Source organism: Limulus polyphemus, unplaced genomic scaffold (genome assembly GCF_000517525.1).
Source record: "Limulus polyphemus unplaced genomic scaffold, Limulus_polyphemus-2.1.2 Scaffold464, whole genome shotgun sequence".
Taxonomy (NCBI): domain Eukaryota; kingdom Metazoa; phylum Arthropoda; class Merostomata; order Xiphosura; family Limulidae; genus Limulus; species Limulus polyphemus.
Genome location: NW_013666074.1, coordinates 6,085 through 28,274, shown reverse-complemented (window position 1 = coordinate 28,274; position 22,190 = coordinate 6,085). Strand labels below are relative to the sequence as shown.

The following is a 22,190-nucleotide window of genomic DNA, read 5'->3' as shown; positions in this document are numbered from 1 at the left end:
GTGTATATATATACACTAATTCCTCTCCCATAGGCTCGGGATGCTTTAATTTTGAAATGTAATTAATTTCTCCCAAATTTCTTTTAAAGATGTTTTAGGACTTTGTAAAAGTTATGTTCCTAAGGAGTACAAATAGAAGTCTGTCTGTATTTGTATAAGTTATTTTTACCATTCATATTTACTGAAGGAAAATGAATTTGCTGTAATCAACTTATTATTTGTATATTTGCAGTGTATAATTTTGTGCCAGGTTTTATTTATAAATACTGTCACTGATGTTTTAGTTTTAGTAAGTTAATATAAAGTTTTTAGATGTTTTTGTTTGAATGATGTTCATTGCTGTATTTAACAAACTATGCATTTTCACTTTACATCAGAAGATAACTTGATGAATAATTGTTAATTTTCTATAATATTTAGATTTGTGTAGTTATGAAGAAATTTGTGTAATTCAAACCAAAACATTTGTATATAGGTTGTAAACAGTTTAACATATTATTTTTGAGAATAAAATAAGTGTTGGTGAAATGTAACACATAGTTTGTAAAATGCAGCTTGCATATCTGGATGATCTTATTATGAGATAGAAACAAGCATAGGTATTGAATAATCCTAGCTGAAGTGTGTGGTAAGCTATTTTTGTTTTATTAAAATCAAGAATAATCATGCCTGTCAGAAAAGAAGGGAATTTCAAGTGATGTTTGTTTAATATTTTTGGCTTAGTGATATGATCAGTTATCTCATCAGGTTGCTGTTATTAACTATAAAAATGTTTCAGATATGATTTCAAGAGAAAAAAAGAAACACATTAGTCTCACATAAAGTTATTTTTTAAATACATTAGTGAAGTTTGAAAGTTAATTGCACAGTGATGCTTAAAAGTATTTCTTGCTTAAATATGGACTCCTTGTTTGAATAATAATACTCAGGAAAATTGGTCTTAAGTAAAAAATGTATTAATCTTTTAATCTAGAATTCACTCAGCAAATCTCAGCCAGTAGTAGTTGAATCCCCTGGTCGAAGTGGAGCTCACTTCTATCAATCATTTGACAAAATGTTCATTATCAAAACACTTTTGAGTGAAGAAGTTGAACAAATGCATGTTTACCTTAAACAGTATCATCCAGTAAGTATTGCATATATGCAGTTACTGTTAATAGTTATATTGTCCTCACTGAACATTCTTTTAAACAGTAATATATTATCTTAATTTCAAATATACTGACAGTACTGTTTTATTCTGATTTCCTATAGTTCCTCAACTAAAAAAAAAAAAGTCAAAGTGTCTGTAAAACTATCATGAACTCTTGTAGAGCTGCTTTGAATTCTTGGTCTTATTTTTCATAAATAATTTTAACATTTACATGACACATAAAGAATTCTATTCAGAGTTGCATGTTTTCTATATTTTTGTTGTATTTTACTATCAGCTCAAATGTTTAAATGCATTGTTACTAACAACACTACTTTATCCCACCTCTAAATGCTTTGTTACTAATAAGACTAATTTAGCCCAGTTCATATTCAACTGTCAGAGTTCATGTTCTGCTCTTTTCTTAACCAGATGTTCAGCAAACCATCACTATATTTTCTATTTTGAAAATGTAAAGAAAAAAACAAAATGTGAACTTTGATCATACTAATGAGACTATTAGAAATAAAGTTGCTGTTTTTTTATATTGCTAAATAAATATAAGATTACAAGACATGCATATGTTTTTGCAGTACATAGTTGAACGTCATGGAAAGACATTGTTACCTCAATACTTGGGCATGTACAGGCTGACTGTAGATGGAGTAGAAACGTATCTAGTGGTGATGAGAAATGTGTTTAGTAGCCCACTTAGCATCCACAAGAAGTATGACTTGAAGGTGAGAAAAAAGTAACTTCTTTTCAAAATCATGAGATAGAATTGGCTGATGATTCTCTTCACATACCTTTCATTGGTGTATTTCCTGTTTGTATTGAATATCACTGCTTTTAATAAAAGAATTCTTCATAACTCATGGATACAATCCTTTTGAAGTTTCAAATAAAACTTAAATTTTGTGCTTGTTTTGACATGCTTATTGGACGTAAGGTTTGAATTTAGCCGCACTTGTTGAAAAAAAAAATTTTATTTCAGTAAATTACAGCAACAAGTGAAGATGTGTATTTTCCTATGATCTGAAGTTTGTTTCATAAAGAAAATACACTTAAAACAATAGGGTCATAGTATATGTAATTTGTGTTTTGTGCATTACAAAACAATAACCTTATTGTTTCAAAGAACATTAAAAGTACTTTTCTGCAGTGATTTTAAAATGTGCTTTACTGGTCAATTAATGTTTAATTTCTTTCTTGTTTTGCAATTACAAAACTTTAGTTTGTCAAGTAGCAAGTTGAGTTATAATTTACAAAACTTTCTTGCTTAAAAATTTTTCTATGTATATATTCATACAAAGTTTTCTTCCTCATTAGGTGTAGAATCAGATTCATTTCTCAGGGTTCTCTTTAAATGCATTTTCTCCCATTTCCTCTTTCTTTTCTTTTTTTTTCCTAATTACTCCTCAGTATTCTGCTTGCAGCTTGTTTATGTGGGTTCTGTAGTTGTCGTGATTTAGACAGCTGTGTTTGATGGCTGTCTGTCCCCTGTAGAATGTGTAGTCCAGAAGTGGTCCTTTATGTTTGCTTGCTCCTGCTCTCATGGCCAAAGTCAGATCTGAAACAAAATTTGGTTAAATCTTTCATCCCATAGGGTTCCACAGTGGACAGGGAGACTCGAGATAAGGATAGGGTAAGTCAGCTTAGGGAGATTTTTACTTTGTCAGACTATTCACATTCTTGTTAGTTGTATGAATATAAAATTTGTTTCTTCTTACAATTTAACAATTGTTTTCACATGAAGCCAATAAATATAATGTTAAGACATATAATGTGTTTTAACTCTGAAACTTATCAGCATGAATCTGGATTATAACATTATTATCCTCAATACATAAAGCAGCTTTTTTATTAAATTTCTTTAGAAGCAAGCATTTTGATGTATCTAAATGTTAACTTTCAAAATAGTGATATAAGTCAGATTTCCAGAGTCAATTAAAAAATATTTGTACAACAATGTAAAAATCTGTTAAAAGAGAGAGAGAAAGTGTGTGGAGGGTATACTTTTCACATCAGCTGCTATATGGTAACGCAAGAAAGCATTTGTGACAAACTCAGACATTTGATACCTTAATATAGTAATAATAGGTACTGTGCTTGAAAAAGCTTCGATATGGACTTTTGGTTGCCCATTTTCAACCTGTCCAAGAAGTTCTGGTGTAAAATAAGGGCTATGGCTTGTTGCTGACTAAAGTTAAATCTGAAATGTTTTCTTTTTTCCAACTATGTATCGTTAATTAATGCTAAAAGTTGGTAAAGTATTAGAAACTAATAGGGTTATTTTTGAATTTACACCATACATTTTACAGTATTATACTGCATAGATAAAGAGCACTTGAGAAAATCTTTTATCTCTCATCATCCAGCCTAACTGATGAGTTCTGATATTGAAAGGAAAGGCCTCTGGGGCAGTGACTTGTGGTAGATGAAAAATAGATCTGAAATGCTAATTTTTCTTATCTTTGACAATGAATCCAAAATAGACAAGTTAAAAGGAATGTGAGAATAAAAACACTTGCAGATTATCGGAATTTCATCACAAATTTCAGGCCTTTATCATCGTCTAATAATTTCTACCAGAAGAATTTAACACATTTTTTAAAAATTACAATTAATTATAATTAGTCTTTATTATGAGTGACAGACAAACCACTAAAAGGTTGTATAACCACTCTGCCTTAGGTTATTAGTTGGGTATCCTTGCTGTTAGGAGTATTTTCAACCCTTATTACTAGGAACAAATGTACACCAATAGTGAAGATGATATGGACAACTAGGTGTTACTTCTCACTATAGTCCACAATGTCATTTTACCAGCATACCAGTTTGGTTAAATGTAGTTGTAACATTATGAATCCAGTTGTGTTTAGCTGCTTTCTGGACATACACTGTGTCTGTAAGTGTTATGAAACCCAAAAATATGAAAATTATAGTGTGCTGAGATAGAACTATTGATAGGGTGGGGAAAGACTCTTCATCTGAAATGTACAATTTCATTTATTATAGTACATTGTTCAAAGTAAATGTCAGTCGCAGTTGCAATTTTATAATTATGTTGAACACCATCTATTGTAGAAATTCATACCACATCATTCAGCCAGCAGAGGACATATACACTCGGGTTCCGTTATAGCACGAATGAGGGGAGCCAACATCCTTGACCACCTTATAGGTGAACTGCTGTATAATGGAACTCAAAGTCAGACAACAGAGCCCAGCTCCATTACCGATTATTGTGCCAATCTGATTGGATTGTCAAACATATGCCAAAACTGACAACTTATGCTGATATCTTAAATTTAATGAAATTAGAAACTGCACATCATCATTGTTTAATAAACAGTACAGTAAACAAGCAACTTGTGACATCAATTTTGTTCTTCCCATTTTTCCTAGAAGTACATGACTATTCCCATCTTGCTTTGCTAGTACATTTTGCTTATATTTTTAAGTTTTGTGTTGGATTTTGGACTGAGGAAGACAAGTATCATCAATAGTGATAGCTTTACTAATTGTAGGGAGTGAGGAGCCATCAAACATGCCTTTTCCATTGAGTTCCATGATTATGAACAAGACAAGTATCATTTATAGTGATAGCTTTGTTAATTGTAGGGAGTGAGGAGCCATCAAACATGCCTTTTCCATTGATTTCCATTATTATACATATATCCCAAGGTGCCAATGCTACTAGTAGGCCTACTAAAATTTTGGGGAACCAAGAGATGTGTGTGAACACATGGTATAGTGGACCTCTGTATAATGGGATCCGAGTGTAATGCTCTATTAACATCATCATTCATATCCAGAATTCTTTTGGTAAAATCAGCTTTAGATTTCACTATTGTGAATTTGGGTTACTTATGGCCTTTGAAAATTTTAAAACATACCATGGAGATCCTAAAGATGTCAAAGACTGTTGGTAAAAGTTAGATCATTGTAATTCTGGACTTGTCGAGCAATGAATATTATTGGTGCAGGTATAAGAATAGGATTATTGAAATCTTGGATATGTCAGTCAAGTCTTGTTTCTTTCTGCTCACCTCTCATAATAAAATGCTGATTTTCACAAACTTTAAAATCTGTAATAAACTCACTTAAACTTACAAAAAATCTTCAGTCAGGTGTAACTCATAAATATTTCCTTGTTTCTCACCAAAGCATTTGGGAATCTGAATAGCTGAGTATTAAACTTTTGGGTCCACTGATTTAATATTCCAGTTGTGTTGCTTATTTTAGTCATTTTACTTAACTATTATTCTAGCTAATGATAAAAAATATTATATGTCAAGATTGATAATAAAGTTAACACGTTTTGATACCAAATCTGAAATATTGCTATGTAGTCAGGTATCTAGGTAATTCCTGAATAGTGTTGCTGTCAATATATGTTGTGTTACATAACACCTCTTTTAAATTTTTCATTGCCATATCTAGCATTTTAGGCTGCAAGAGTATATCTTCCTCATTATTTTAGATTATTAATGGTGAATGAAAGACTATACATAAAACTGGAAAAATTGTTTTCTTGTTATTTTTCTTTTGTTTGTTCTTGTATTGATACAAAAACATGACTGCTGTATCTGGGTTAAGACTCAAATAGTTTCTCATGCTGTTATTGACATTGGAAACCATATTTATGTTTGATGTGTGAATGTAAGTGGTTTGGTAAGGATATTAATGGTTTAATGTTGGTGTCTTAATGAGGCTTGTGTGATACCTTTCTAGCATGAGGATTATGCAACGCAAATCTTTAATGATACTTGTTGACCTAATACATATCAAATGATTTGAATAATCAATTCTTGTTTTCCAGTGAAAAACACAAACCCGTTTTTTTCATTAACTGTGCTTTTTCTTATACCTCTCTTAAAGATTAAATCTCACTTTAAATAATAAGTTCAATTTTTATTACTATGCCAATTTCACCATAATGGTTTTATTAGTATTAGTTTCTTTTTTATTTTGCTTCAATAGTATTCATTCTTTCTTTTTTTTTTTGTCTCTTTCAACATTGAAACTGTCAGCCACTGTATTCTTTTCCAACTTTTTATAGTTTAAGGCTAGTGCCTTTTTGTATAGTGTGGTACTCTGTGGCTATTGTTTGTGAGTGGGAGGGGGTACTTCTTTGATGCTAGTCAAGAAACTATACAATTTATATGTTGTTCATCTTCCAGAAATCCTCTCTCAAGTATGAGGATCAGTTGATGTGGTTAGCCAAGAAAATATTAATGGTTATTTCATAGTGTCTTGGCTCCGAATCATAAAAGGTTTTTTTTTTTAAAAAAAAGAGAATTTTTAAGTGTAGTTCAACATAATACTGTAATAGAGTGTACTTGATTGTTATATTACTCAGAACATAGCTTCCAAGAACTTGTATAAAAAAATGAGTATAAAGTATTATCTTGTACGGTTACTTAGGTAAGTACATTCTATTTTATAAAAAGATTCAAATATTAAATAATGCATGTGATGCTAAATGAGAAGTAACTTTTGATAATGAGTTTACTTTGTAAAAAGAAATCTATTTTATTTGAGTTTAGGAAAACTTTATTTATACCATGATGTTGTGATTACAGTTAAATTTAGTCAAATATTAAACAATGCATGTGATGCTAAATGAGAAGTAACTTTTGATAATGAGTCTTTGTTTTACTTGAGTTTAGGAAAACTTTATACCTTGATGTTGTGATTACAGGGAAAGGACGTGGTCACTTTGAAGGACAATGATTTTGTCAAGGATGGAAAAGTGGTACACATAGGACCAGAAGCCAAGGAAAAGATCATGAATATCTTGTCTTATGATATTGAAGTAAGAATTTTAACAAATCTGTTAGAAATATAAAGTTATAATAATTCTTACAGAGACAATTTCCTCAGTATTATTCTCTGTTCTCTCAGTAATGTAAAATTAAAATATTGTATTTGAAGGTATAAAATGTATTTTGATTTTTATATTTTAATTTGTTTTTCAGGCAAGGATTATCACTTTATTACTAGAGAAAATATCTATTTGAAATATTTTAGTGAGTACAAGTAAATAGTTTTATATACAATAATGATAATAATAATACAGCTAAATCTATTGGAATAAAGAGGAAAGGTTATCTTTGTTTCCAAGAGGCTAGAGACTTCTGTTTTAGGCATGAAAAGTTATTGTTTGTAATTGTTTATGGTGATGATGCAGAAGATTGGTTACTTTTGTATTCAAGTTTTATTTGAGAGTGTATTTTTGTGGCTCTAGTGGATTAGCTAATTTCACTATTCTTTATTTTATCAGTAAACTTTAAAAGCTTGTAAATGGCAATAGAAAAGGCACAAAAAATCTCAAAATTATGGGATTTTTTGTAAAATTAATTTTAAGCAAATGTTGATATGACTCCTAAGCTCCTGACCTCCAAGTTATTATTAGTTCAGCCTCTCTCAGTGACCTCCTCATTCCTGATTGACTTGGATATTTCTGCTACAGCTATCTATATTCCACAATGCAATGCTTTGACATGTTTTATCAAATTTCAAGACACCATCAGTAGTAATTGAGGAGTATCCTGTTAAACTTTTACTGGATTGTAACTAAAATAACAAATTGTTACTGAATATGTAGGTTACAGTGATCATTTATTTTGTTCCACCGATGATGGTGCTAACTAAACTGGAGAAATGTTGAAAAACTCACTGCAGTATTTTAATAATAAAATAAAGTATGTTGCAAATTGCATAATTTTGAACATTAAAAATTTAATGTTAGAATATAATATACAAGGCTTCTTTATTTTAAATACCAATAAGAATTATAAAACAGTTGGAACAGAATAAATTTAATGTGTTTATGTCTTTATGTCTTTAAATATAAAAGGCAAGTCAAAACTTATGGCAGGTTTTTAACCATTAGGTTTGGTTTTAATGAAATTGTTTGATCTTTTTATGTTTTAAACATAATTTTGTCAGTAAAAAAAAAGGTTGTTACTTGGAGCAGATGTTTCTACTGCCAGTGTCAGTAAACTTACTTTTTAAAGCCCCCTAGTGGCAAAGTGGTATGTCCGCGGACTTACAACGCTAGAAACCGGGTTTTGATACCCGTGGTGGGCAGAGCACAGATAGCCTATTGGTAGCTTGGTGCTTAACTTCAAACAAACAAACAAGTATGTAAGTGTGTGTGTCTATATATAGAATTGTTTTAACGTACTATATTAAAAACAAGTTGAAAGTATGTACAAATATTCTTTACACTATGTATGTCATGGTTGTATCTTAAATATTATACAGTTCTCTTCTTCTCAAAAGTCCACTTAGGCCAATTCAATTGCTTTAGAATTCAGCTGACAAGCTAAACTATTTTTCTCTTAAACACTATCAGTGTATATTTCTCTTATTCCTTCTCTTTTCTTTTTTCTTTTATCACAATAGTATCAGTGTATAATTCACATGCCTCGTGAGATACCGCATTTGTATTCTGAACTTCTGACACTTGTCTGTTTTTTGTCAAAGTCCACACAGGCAGGTATAATTGCTTTCAAACACCCTTTGACGAGACAACTTATTCTCCTAAAATGTCAGAAAACTGTTAATCTCACTCTAACATATCAACCTTTAAGCTATTCACTCGTATGACAGTTAACTTTACATTTTCTAACATTTCTTTGACCGAAATTCTCTTTCACTCTGCTTTACTTTTGGCTCTCTTTTTACACATCTATCGCTTAGGCCTTCTAGAAATCTGTATCTTCGACATCAATGGATTGCATGTGATGTTCAGTGAATTATAAACACATTGTACGATTCTTACCGAGTTATGTAACCAAACTTGTCATAACCATCTCCTTTAAAATAATTGCTTTTAACTCTCTTGTTATGAAAAAACTAAACAATTATGAAATATTAAACAAACATAGTATTCCGAAAATTGTTTATTTTCAAAATCTAAGTTCAATCTACACTTTGATCAACGTGTGTTATTGAGTTATACTAGTTTCAGAGAATTCCACTCCTCATCAGTAACCCTGAACATTCACAAAATAAATAAATTAATAATACTTACACCAAACGGTCTTTTATATCTGACAGCCAGACATAAAAAAACTTCCAATCTTGACATTCTTAGTTAAAGAACTGTTCTGTCGTATACAGGAACTCACCATCCATTTAAGTTTCAAAGCAAACAATTAAAATAGAAGTGTTTATTAATTGAAAAAAACAGATAAGTAATAGCCTGGAAATATGGATTCTGCAGGAATAAAAATAAACAGTGAAATGAAATCATATGTTTTTATCAGATCGTTAAGGTTTCAAAATAAATAATAGTATAATTAAAACCATCGTTAATTGAATGTCCAAAGGGTGAAATAAGATATTTTCTTATTTTATTGTTGCTCAGTTCAGAAAACCAATCATTAAACAAATGTCACTCTTTAGGTCAGTGATTGTTAAAAAAAAAAATTATGATATGTACCAGTGTAGTAAGCACTATGTCAAACAAATTGTCCATTATCCAGAAATAAGTATTAAAATATTTTTACATGTGTTATATGCAGTTTGAGTCTATTAATTGGATTAAAAAAAAAACGAAAAATATGTTTTTCTTTATTTGAAAACAAGATTTTAAGAATTATTTTTCCATGTATTTTTTGGAGCAGTTTTTAGAAGTATTGTTTTTTTAATGTCTGGCTATAGAACTTCAGTAATATAATAATAATTGTCCTGCACTCTTATTCAAAAGGTATTTCATGTTCTCTCTGAACATCTTAAGAGTATTCTAGTGTTTGAATGTCTTTTAGTATCAGTTTAGATTTTGGTAAGAGTAGTAGCAAACCTGTCTTTTGTTAAGTATTTTCATAGTGCTTAGTCTGAAGGAATACTGTTCTGTAAACTACACTGTACACTAGGTCACCAATCATAAGTAATCAGTAATTTGTTTAGAAGTTGAAGAATGTGAAGAAAAAAATATGGCTAACAAGTACAAACTAAAATACGAAAAAAAAGGTGAAAGTCACTGCAAATCAGGCTGTCAGGTACAAACCAGAACTTCACACCTTTCTGTGTGTGTGTGTGTGTATAGATATATAAGCCTGAATATATCGAGCATTACTTTTTTTGGGTGACTTTACATATTTCTGCATTTAGAAATTAAGTACACTTAGCTTGTTATGGCCCAGACACTTGAAAAAACAAATACAAATGTCATGAAAAAAAAATCGGAAGAAAATTTTGCTAATAGTTTTGAAATAAAATTAGCTTATAATCATCTCAAAACTGGTATATAGTCATTTTGAAATGGGTACAAGTTTTATTTACTAATAAAATATAAGACAATACAAAATTAGAAATGTATACAACCTGTAAACATACAAGTGGTTTGAATATTAAATTGTAATTAAAACTTCTTTCATGGCCAGCAGAAGACTTGTGATTTACAAAATAATTTTTTTATATGATAAAAAATCAATGATAGCAGAGACTGTTAAATCAAGAAAGTTCTGTCTTATTGTAGTTTCTCTGCAAACTCAATGTGATGGACTATTCTCTTCTTCTTGGGGTTCACAACTGTGAAAAAGCAGAGCAAGAACGGGCAGAAGCCATGGAGGCTGATGGAAGTGGGGGTGAGAATGGAGGGCCACTACCAACAGATGAAGATGAAGATTCTGCTGGTAGCGGCCTGGTAGCAGTAGTGCCCACTCCTCCTGACTCACCCCAGACTGCTGTTCCTCCTGTTGTTGAGCCATTTGACCCAGACAGGGACATCTATGCCATCAACAGTTGTGAAGGTAAATTAGTTTCCATGTGATATCTCAAGGCAGATATGCAAATATTTTTATCATTTTTGTTTGGCTGTTGATTTAAATTTGAAATGTTCTTTTTCTTAATTGTTTATTGCCTTGTAAAAGGTGTTTACCATACCTTTTTTCTTGATTGCTTTAAAAATAATATTTCAAATTTAAAGTTTTTTTTTTCTATCATTATTAGCTAAGTGATTTTTCCTATGTCTTGTTACCAAACAGAAGTTGCTGCTTCATAAATCTTGAATATTGAGTACGTTGCTCTTCTCTGCAGGAGCTCCAAAGAAGGAGGTGTACTTTATGGCCTTGGTTGATGTCCTGACTCATTATGGGATGAGAAAAAGGACAGCTCAAGCAGCCAAGACAGTGAAGCATGGCTCAGGAGCAGAGATCTCAACAGTACATCCTGAACAGTATGCTAGGAGGTTAATGGATTTCATCAGTAAAATCATACAGTGAAGAAGGGATTATAAATTATTGTTCATATATAAGTGGTTTTGATTTGAAGTTTTCTGTTGCATGTGCATCAGATCATTACTGCTAGTCTAAAGGCATGTAGTATGAGGGTTACGTTTTTAGTAGTTATTTTCAACTAATTATCAATAGTATTTCTATTAATGCTCAAGTTTGTTTGTTGTTTTTATTGGGAAAATACTAAAATTATAAGAAATTCAAATTTCTATAACTTGTGTGTTAATAGCTGTAAGCCATTTACAGCTTCAGACTTGGCCCGCTGATGTTAATTGTGTGGTTTAACCAAACATAGTTTAACCGCAAGGTTCACTAGTACATGCTAATATTAACTCAGTATGCTAATATATACATTCTTGAAACTAGTGTCATATTTTATCATAGATCCTAATGCAACAGCATTGTACTAATCAAAATGTGAGACACGCAATACTCCAGCAGTAAGCTCTTTCTTCACCACTTAATTGCTAAATTTCATTTTAGTACTAAAGTTCTAGAGATTCTAATTGTAAGTACATTTTTTAAAATAATGGATCTAATTAGAAATGTACAAGAATACATTTAATCAGTTACAAAAGTTACATGCAAATACTTTTACTTTATTATGTTAAAATTATATCATAAACAAACAATAGCATTCATGTTGGAAATACAGATAGTTCTATTTAAGATGCAATTTAAAATCCCATTGTTTAACCTTATAAAGCATGATATTCATTCCTCTTAAAGAATACCTCATTCCTGTCACTATATGATGGACACTTGCATTTCTTTATGTTGTTGAAAATGACTATATGGTTTCTATAAAATCTGTAACTTCAACGTTAGGAAGTAATTAGTAGGAAATATTATTAATCATCGGATGAAATAGACTAGTAAATAACAGAATAAAAAAACATACAGGAAGAGTTCCAGTTGCAAAGTCAGACATGCACTTTCTTTACCCCTAAATAAAAAAATTTTATTATGTTTTTTTTAAGTAAAACTACATCTTTCAAATGACAGATTAGGTCATGGTATTGTGATCGTGTTTTAATAGTAGATGACAGCCAGAATTAAAACTTGGCTGATTCCTGTGCTAATTAACTACTTTTCAACACACAAAACATACACAAGATTTAAAAAAAAACTTAAATATTTTTGTAAATCACTTAAGTCTTTTAGCAATGGAACATATTAGTACGTCCAGTGATATGACAAGCAGGAGAAATTCAAAAAGCAATCTGAATTAACTGTTTTTGTTTGGCTTGTAAATAAAACCCCAGTGATAATATTACAAGTTATTTATAATATATAATTGATCACTGAAAATATTTTTAAAAATCAAGATTAATAAGTCTAATACCATATTTACATAGTTTATAATTACTTATTTGCAACTAAAAGATAGCACTTTTTGGTTTTGTTTAAGCTTCTCAGTTCTAATGTTTGAACTTGTCTGCTATTTTTCACCACTTTTTGCCTTAATTATTCTCATCTGTGATTGGACCAAGTTCTGACAGCAATGGTTTAGTTAAACATTTACTACAAAACTCCTAGTGTTAATCTGCTTGAGCCATTCCATTATTAAATAGTTGTTTTGCATGAAAAAGTTAACCATTTGTCATAAATGATTTTCCAAGATACGTGTTTAGTAGCTGCACAATGTGAGTTAGGGCAAGTAAATATTTTCAGATTCATAAAATGAATTACAAGTTGCATCTGTTGATAGGAAACTTTATATTAATTATTTATTCTGTCAGTGCATTATCATAGCTAAATAAACTATATTTATTATTACTCAACATTAAAGATTCTGTGGTGTAGTTCTGATTTCTTAAACCATGTAAGCCTTATAATTTTTCAGAATGCATAAAACAAACTCTTTTTACTATTGCCTTTACTACAGGTACACAGAACATTATGTGAAAGTGACCTGCAGTTGAATACATACTTTTTTACTATGCCTTTATCATTTTTATTCAACTGTGAGTTTTCATAATGCCGTGTATGGTGTAATTGTTAAGAATTTTGAGTGTGGTTCATTGTGGTGTCTACTAGTATTACATGTCTTCTGGAATCTAAAACTTTAGTTTGCAGTAGTCAGCAGGCTTAGTTGTTCTTAGCTTGGGGAGTGAATAGTATTTTCCATGAGTACAAAGAAAGTCTTGCTGTCACTGTTACGTACTTAATCAAACTTCATAAAATATTGGACAGTATAATTTCCTGTTTAACAGTAGAAGAAAAGACTTGTATACATGATATGTAAACTCCATTTTAAACATTAATTCTTTGTTTTACATTTTCCAACATGGTACAGCTAAATAACAAAATAATCTGTAGTTTTGGATAAAACTCATTTGAATAGACTTGTTAAAAGAATTACCATATTTGTTGTCCAGATTTAGCAGTTAGATTTATGAATACACGTTAAACAATTCACAGATATTGCCTTTCTTTTAATGTAGTTAGCCATTTTAAACTTGTTGTCTGTAGATACCTCTTTTAAATTATCAGTTGGAGAGTTTAGAAGGTGCTACCCCCCAAAAAAAAACACATTTCATTGATCTGATATTTTTAAAACTACTTAGTATTAAAAGCCTTAACCTTAAATGTTTTAATAAAAATGCCCATCATGATCTCTATTTTGTTTTTTATGGAAGTTGCAAGAAACCCGATTTTTATGTAAATATTAGTTTTTAATAAATACTCAATGAATATGTAAACCTGCAAAGTTTCAGTTGACTAACAATATCCAGTTCATCGTAGTTATTTAAATGTGAAAATTATCAGATATGGGAAGGAAATAATAGCAAATAGAATTTCTGTATCTGAGGTAGGTGCCATATGAAAATAACCTTAACATTAAAATTCACTTTTTTTTAATACTATCACTTAAGCAGAAATTATTACAAGTCAGCATTTTAATCTACTCTTAAATATATTACACCAGTTCAGTTTAACTTTTGTTTTTTACTTTTTAAACTGCTCAAATTAAATGTTTTCTAACAAATGCTGTTGAATATGTGAGCAGAAGAGAGATGCTTGTGTTAGTAAATGAAAATAAGTTAAGGTTTGAGGACTATTTACGTTGTAATTAGTCTGCATCCCAGTTTTGTATCTGTTGAAGTTCTGCTTCAGTAGTGTTATTGTACAGTTTATGTATTTATCACAGGTGATGTAAATAATAGTATTGGTTATGTGTCTTGTAACATTTTAAATGGTCAAATAAAAATCACTTTGAGAAACCTGATAAGGTATGTTAGGTGCTATTTTAAGATGACAATAACTCATGGGAGGTTAATTTTGTTCCCAGCAGTTGAATCTTTACATAAATATATTTTTCCAGCTTCTGAAACTGTGTGAACCACTTCTACTAGTGTTTGAGATTTTTTTCCTAACACGCCATAAAAGTATAAAAGTTGAAGAAACAACCAAGAAATGCAGAAAACTCAACATAGAGTCAAATGTCACATTCTTAGCTCCTCTTTTTGCAAAAATATTATTATCAGGAGAGTGTGTGTTGAAAATAGAATACATTAACACATGATTCGTGGACTAACATGTATTTAAAAATTCCTTAACTCTTGAAACTTGCCATACAAAAAATTTTCTTCCTACAGTTTATTCTTGATGAGATGATCTAAATCAAAGAAATTTACCTACACACACATAAGTTATGATGGTATGTGTTTTCACAAGTCCCAAGAGTGAAATGAGATTTAAAAAGTAACATTTCCAGGTCATGAAAATTATAAACCTGAAAATGTAAATAAACCATCTGTTGAAACTAATGTTTTACAGGCACACATAATAATTGATCAAAAGACAGTGCTCTAGTTATTATTTTTGGTTTAGACCAGACTTTTACATATCAAATTAATTATTTATTACAAAATTTTGGAACAAGACTTTTCACTAAAACTATCTTAAATACAAAGTAACGTATGTACCTTTTTTTTTTCTCAGTAAAATAAAATATTTACTAGCTTTAATAAAACTGGAAGTTTTTGCAAAAAACCCATGTTTCACCATCATGATGTTGTATAAGGCACAATGTGAGCAGGAGAAATATGAGAACTTGTGTTTTGATGATAATTTAGATTACTAGACTAAGAAGTCAGAGTAACAGTTTACTACTTCACAATATTTTATTCTAAACATGCCATCATATAAAACTTTGTTCATTTTCACACTTTAATGATTTCATGTGTAGAGAAAATTCCTATCTGGTTTTCAGTATATTACTATTAACAATTGGGACTAGCTTTTGTTTAATTTTCTATCAGTTAAAACATGCATGTTGTATCTCTAAAGTGTAGCAGTTTAATCTAGCTCTTCACAGTTGCTGTGGCAGATTGAACATCAGGAAGTTTGTGGGAGCCATCACAAAATGGCCTGTTGTTGGTTTGCTTACAGTTACAGAACCAATATTCCCTTGTTTCTTCTGCTACAAACCTAACTGGTCGAAGGCTGATCTTTATGTATGGACTGGCATGGCTTTTATCACAAAATGGCTGAAATGAACAGCAAAGAGGAATTATTGTACATGCACACACAAGAAAATTTAGAAATCTTATTACCTCTTTAGAAATGATAAGTAGACAATAAGTGATAAACTCAGAAGTTTCTTCCAATGTGTGTGTATTCTAGTTTTGTGTAATATTTACATACTTAAGTTGACTGAACCAGCTTTTTGTAATGTAATGTTACTTACACGGCTAATTATTAACATATCTAATCATCTTGATGTGATGCTTTATTTCATGTTTTAACTAGAGAATAATGTTTTTATTATTTTATACATGAATATGTACATGTAAATTGCAGAGAAGTTATTCCATTTTCTAAAGAATATGTACAAATGCTATGAGAAAAATCTTGATAAAGCATACTAATGAATTTTATTGAATTAATTAAGTTCAGCTGGACAAAATTCACATTTTCAGATACTGAATGTTATTAACAACTCGTAAGACATACCCATTGTAATATTGACTCAAATTTAATTAGCAAATACTTTTATGACAACAGCTTTTAATATGAATATAAATACATATTGTTAAAGATCCTCAGAGTATTATAATATGTCTGGGATATCAAATCTGCTCCTATGCCAGAAATTCAGATCATACTTAACTAGATATGTAAGTATAATACAGATAGTCCATTGTGTAGTTTTATACTTAAAAACAAACAAGCAGTCAATTTAGGTTATTATATAACAATAACAAAACTTTTAAATAAATGAACAAGGGAGACATAACACATTTTTTTTACATTCTAGGCACAACAGACATTGCAAGACTGAAATACCTTAGACATTTCCACCTTTATTCTTGAGAAAGACTGTTTTGAACTATTCTGAAACTTTCTTTATGCCTTAACAGAAACTCTGAAATACCATCCATCATAAAAGCCAAAGCATAGTCATATTAAGGAATTCCAGTCCTAGAGCCAAGTGTATGCTTGTAATAAAACATTTTTACCCCTTGAAGATGATTTGGTATTTGCTAAATTGATATAAATGACAAAATGTAAACTTGCCTGTCTTTTACTGTGTCCACAGGAACACCAAAAATATGCTTTTCCTTTTTGACATTGGAATTTAAATGGTTTTTTGTCATAAATTTTGCCTTTTTCCTTTTGATGATAAGAGCTATGGTACTGCTTTTCTGGCCTTTCTTCCAGCTCAGGCACCTTTGTGTTGTTATTTGAATTTTTTCCATGGCACCAAACTCTAATTAGCTGCTAAAATAAAAAAAACACTAAAAATAAACTTGTAAAAAAAGCATTGACTTTCTAACAAAAAAAATAATCATTTACATAAAATGATAAACATTTTAAATATAGTTGTATGACACAACCACACTGTTGCCTTGGGAAGATGCATGTGCATATGTGGTCTATGTATAATTTTATGCTTCCTGTTATAGGTACAAAGAAATTTCTATCAAGAGAAAAGGTTATGTAATATAATCAAAATTATTTATCTGTAAAATAAATATGTGTATGATTTTTGTATGCATCCTTTAATCTCAGGTCTAAATATTTTTTGGATTACCAGGATAAATTTTAAATGTTGAAGGCATTAAAAAAAATATTATTTATCTTCCCTGACCATAAAAAGTTTTAAGAAGGTCACATGATGATATTTTTCAACCATCTGTCTGTAGGCATGATAACTAGAGTTCTAAGAGAGCAGATTTTAATCAAACTTTACAGGTCACTTCCCTTAAGGATGGGGAACCCTACTGATTTGGGGGTTAATAGGTCAATGTCACCATTAAAAAAATATAGAAGTTTGGTTTCTATGTAAATGAAAACCATAAAAACACACAGACATTCTATATTTATCAATACACCAATACAACAACAAAAAAACTAACGGTCAGGAGGAAAAGCTATTTTACTTATTTTTAGTATAAGTTGTACATATATATTTAAATATTGATAAAAACAAACAAAGAAATTTAACTTGTAAAGAATATTGTCCCATATTCATTAGTTACCTAAACCAGTTGATATTGCATAAAGCATTATCTAGATTTTTTTTTTTATCCATATGAATGCTTTCCTGCTTTTGTCTTTATGTTGAGAAGTAAATCAGAGGAAGGACTTAAGACACTGACTAACCAAGACAACTCACTTCTATCTGGTCTTCAAATATGTTTCAAAATTATAAAAGATCCTTTGCCTTAAAAAAAATTGAAATCCAATTATATTTAATATTTTTCTGAAGTCCTTAAAACAAAAAATCTACACAATGGTAACATCTTATTTTAGTGACCTTCTAATGCCAAACCACTCACTCACACTCTCTTAACAACATTCTCTTAATAAGCAAAATATGGAAATAATACATTTTATTTTCTACATTGATTCACACTTCAAATAACTTGATGCCACATTCATAGATAACAAAATCATTTTAATGAGACATTTTGTACGAACTTGTAGGAAACATGGGAGTAAATTTACTTTTTTTTTGCCTTTTTAAGTCTTCTCTTAGTTAATAGAGTTGTAGTACCAGTTCAATGTACTGGTTAAGAAGTGATAGGTTTAACATAACATGCATTGCTGTAACTTATGATATGGATAGGAATACTTTCTGTAAGCTGAAACAATCCTCTAAAATCATACAACTTTTTAAGTTTTGAATGGGCCAAAAATAATCAGAGCAAGGCTGCAAATAACTTGGGAGTAGCAGACTAAACACATTTTTAAATGATATGACTGAAACTATATTTTGACCTCTGATTAAATTATATTAACAAAATTAATTTCTGAAAGCTTAACTACAGACATTTTATTCCAGCCATTTCCATTATTTCAGTTACTTTAATCTTACAGTTCACATTGTTAATCCTCCTAAATTGATTAAATATAACTTTTATACAGTTAATAGTTTATTTCACAATAAGAATATAGGGCAAATTTCACTGATTCAATTATGCATGAAAGTTCAAATAAAAAACTGAAGTACGATATTTGTATGAAAAAACAATTGTTTTAAGAAATCGTGGATTATTTGTTGTAACTTGCTATGTGTCCATTAGATACACAAAAACAAGTTTCTGCACGTTCTAGGACAGGGGTATCCAAACTACGGCCCGCGACTTCGGTTTATCCGGCCCACCAATAGTTTAGTAAAGTAATAATATAATTTTTTAATATTATAAAAACAAAAAATAAAACATAATTGAGCAAAAGCCAATCTGATCATGTATGCATCCCTACTTAATTTTACCACGACCTCCCGGCCCGCAAAGCCTAAAAAGATCTAACTCCCGGCCCTTGTCCAAAAAGGTTTGGACAGGTGCTAAAGTACAGGACATTATAAGGTGTTGACAGTTTAGCTGCTGGCACCAAGGAGCACTATATCTTTGGAGTGCACATAGAAGTGAATGATATTGGAAACTGCAAATCAGAATAGTGACTTAAAAAGTATAAAAACTCCTTTGATGGTTTAGGAATAAAAATAGGCATGTGCATAATTTGGACCACACATTTAATTCAGATAGGAATCCACTCATTAGGATTGTAAAGTGGTATATAAGTCACACAAGTCATCTAAGCAGTGCTGCACTGCTAGTAGTAAAGCTAATAGAATTTTAGGATTTATTTATGCTGATTACAAGTCAATAAAGATAATTCTCTCTTTATCAAAATCACTAGTTAGGTCTTACTTAATTTAGAATACTGTGTAAAGTTTTGGTCTCCTTATCTAAGAAAGGATATTGACTTATTGGAAAGGGTACAAGAGAAGGACTACTACGATGACTCTTTAGATGGAAGGGTTTTCTCATAGGGATAAGTTAAGATCTCTTAATTTATTTTCTCTTGAAAAAGTAAGAGGTGACCTTATTGAAGTTTACATGATTATTTTGGGTATTATAGAATAAAGGCTTCTGACTTTTTGTGCTATATCCTGAAGATAACAAGATGAGAAAAGTACAAGATTTAGAAAAATACAGGCCAGACTCCAGTTAAGACTGTTATTTTATAACTAGATGACTGACTTATTAAATTGTGTTGCAATTACAAGTAATAGAGGCCAGCACTTTACAGGAGTTTAAAAGGAGAATTAATGATTTCCTTAGAAGTAAAGGGTGTGTGTGCTATGACTTACTGAGATAAACCATATGAAGTAAAAATATCATTAACATCTAATATTAAAGAACAACAAAGGATCTTTTTGTCCACCTAAGCCATCCTATCCACTAAATTAGATACTGAAAAAACACACTCAAACCCAACTCTTATCATTCAAATATTTATCAAGCATTTCCTTAAATTAACCATACCTACCATATTTGAAGACAACCCAATTCTTGGCTGAAGATGACTCCTACCCTATCAAAATTTATGCTTGCATCCCCTAGTTTTATTTTTACCATTAAATATGAAAAAAATGATACATCAACACTATCAATTCCCTTAACAATTTTAAACACCTCAATCAGATCCCCTCTAATTTTTCTTTTTTCAAGAGAAAACAAGTTCAGAGATCTTAACCTATCCTCGTATAACAACCTTTCCATCTCAGGTATCATCCTAGTAGTCCTCCTCTGAACCCCTTGCAATAATTCAATGTCCCTTCTAAAGTAAGGAGCCCAAGACTGAACACAGGACTCCAAATGCAACCTATCCATTATAACCTCTTTAGACTTGTATTCAATATTTCTGTAGTTACAACCTAAAACCATATTTGCCCTGAGATTGCCATTAGCAACAGCACATTGCCTAGATGGCTTAAGAGACTGATGAACCAGAACACCAAGATAATTTTCTCCCATGACACTGTTAAGGTTATTTCTATCAAAATAATAATCATAATTCAAATTGTGATAATTATAATATATGCAAATCAACAGTAATTGCCATTTATTCACCCATCTCCCTAAATAGTCCAAATTCTTTTGTAAAGCAGCAACATCCAAGACCTTAATATCATCAATAAATTTAAGTAATTTATTGGCCATTCCTTCATCTATGTCATTGATGTAAATCAGAAAAAAGCAAAGGCCCTAAAACTTAGCCCTGAGGTACCATACTAGTGACTTTAACCCAGTTTTACTGAACTCAATTTATGACAACCCTCTGCTCTGCTTTCTTCCATCAAACCAGTTTTCAATACAATGAGCCAACCTATCCCCCATACCTCAAGAGATAACTTTAACAAGCCTTTTAAGTGAAACCTTGTCAAATGCTTTCTGAAAATCCAAAAACACCAAACCTAAACTAATACACTCATGGGGAAATATTATCTGGCCCAGGAGTTTATCATTCTTTAAACTCCCCAAGTTTTTTTAACAAACTCAGAATTAATGTGATCATCTTGTTCAATATTTTTCCATCTAGCAGCTATTCAAGATGAGGAATATTGCTTAAATATTCATTAATAAAAACTGAAAGAAAGGTAGAATTGAATAATCCAGCCATCTCATAATCATCAGGTATTAGCCTTCCCATATCATCCCCCAAAGGCCCTACTCCCAACCTAATATTTTGCTTACCCTTAATGTATTTGAAGAAATCCTTACTATGAAGTTTTACATTTTCAGCCAGTCTTTTTCAATATACAGTTTTGATCTCCTAATTTTCCATTTGACCAACTCTCTGATCTTCTATAATCCTCCATATCTCCCATTATTGCAGTCAACTTAAATGTTTTTCTTTAATTTTATTCCCTATACCTTTTGTCAGACAACCTGGTTTTTTAGTTGCAGCCACCCTGCTCTGACTATAAAGAACATGAATATTTAAGAATCTATTTTTAAAATTTTTCCACATTTGATCAGTATCTCCAACTAAATCAATTGCCTAGTTCAGACCAGATAATTCTTGTCTAATCATTTCAAAATTTGCTTTTATGAAACATGGAACCAAACTCTCATTATCCCTTATCTCCATATGCAACAAAATATCAAATCTATTTGAGCAATGATTACTTGCACCCAGATGTTCCTTACTCTTTATCCTATCAACCCTTTCTTTATTGAAAGTTAACAAAAACATCTAAAATTGCATTGTTCCTTGTAGGTTCCCTAACCAATTATTGAAGAAAATCATTGTGAAAAGTTTCTAAAACCTGTCTTCCTCATGATTTGACTATAACATTTCCCAATCTATATGCCTAAAATCTCCCATTATTATAACCTCTTTATCTCACTGGAGAGTTTCTCATTAATTTCATCAGTTTCACATGGTGATCTGTAATAAAATCCAATTAAGAGCCTTCTCCCCTTATAACCACTAACTAAAACCAAATAGATTCAACCTCATTGCTGTCAGTTTTGATATACTCAACTTGAACTGGCTGT

At 30.6% G+C, this 22,190-nt stretch overlaps 2 protein-coding genes across 5 annotated transcripts in view; one reads left to right on the top strand and one right to left on the bottom strand.

The window, feature by feature from the left end:
- Nucleotides 1-14,617, top strand: part of LOC106458446 (phosphatidylinositol 5-phosphate 4-kinase type-2 alpha-like) — a 53,509-nt gene extending 38,892 nt beyond the window's left edge. The window contains exons 4-9 of one of the 3 annotated variants that reach the window (XM_013917959.2): nt 974-1,126; nt 1,726-1,872; nt 2,739-2,777; nt 6,840-6,953; nt 10,629-10,902; nt 11,189-14,617. In XM_013917959.2, the coding sequence (XP_013773413.1) occupies nt 974-1,126; nt 1,726-1,872; nt 2,739-2,777; nt 6,840-6,953; nt 10,629-10,902; nt 11,189-11,373 (912 nt within the window). In that variant the 3' untranslated portion in view covers nt 11,374-14,617. Of the gene's footprint in view, nt 1-973; nt 1,127-1,725; nt 1,873-2,738; nt 2,778-6,839; nt 6,954-10,628; nt 10,903-11,136 lie in introns of all 3 variants that reach the window. The other 2 variants (XM_022384656.1, XM_013917960.2) reach the window with 2 other exon arrangements.
- An 873-nt stretch (nt 14,618-15,490) lies between these two features.
- Nucleotides 15,491-22,190, bottom strand: part of LOC106458445 (CDGSH iron-sulfur domain-containing protein 3, mitochondrial-like) — a 9,876-nt gene continuing 3,176 nt past the window's right edge. The window contains exons 2-3 of one of the 2 annotated variants that reach the window (XM_013917957.2): nt 16,912-17,115; nt 15,491-15,881 (exon numbers count right to left, since the gene is read on the bottom strand). In XM_013917957.2, coding sequence (XP_013773411.1) covers nt 15,696-15,881; nt 16,912-17,115 — 390 coding nt within the window. In that variant the 3' untranslated portion in view covers nt 15,491-15,695. The remainder of the gene's footprint in view (nt 15,882-16,911; nt 17,116-22,190) is intronic. The other variant, XM_022384657.1, reaches the window with a different exon arrangement.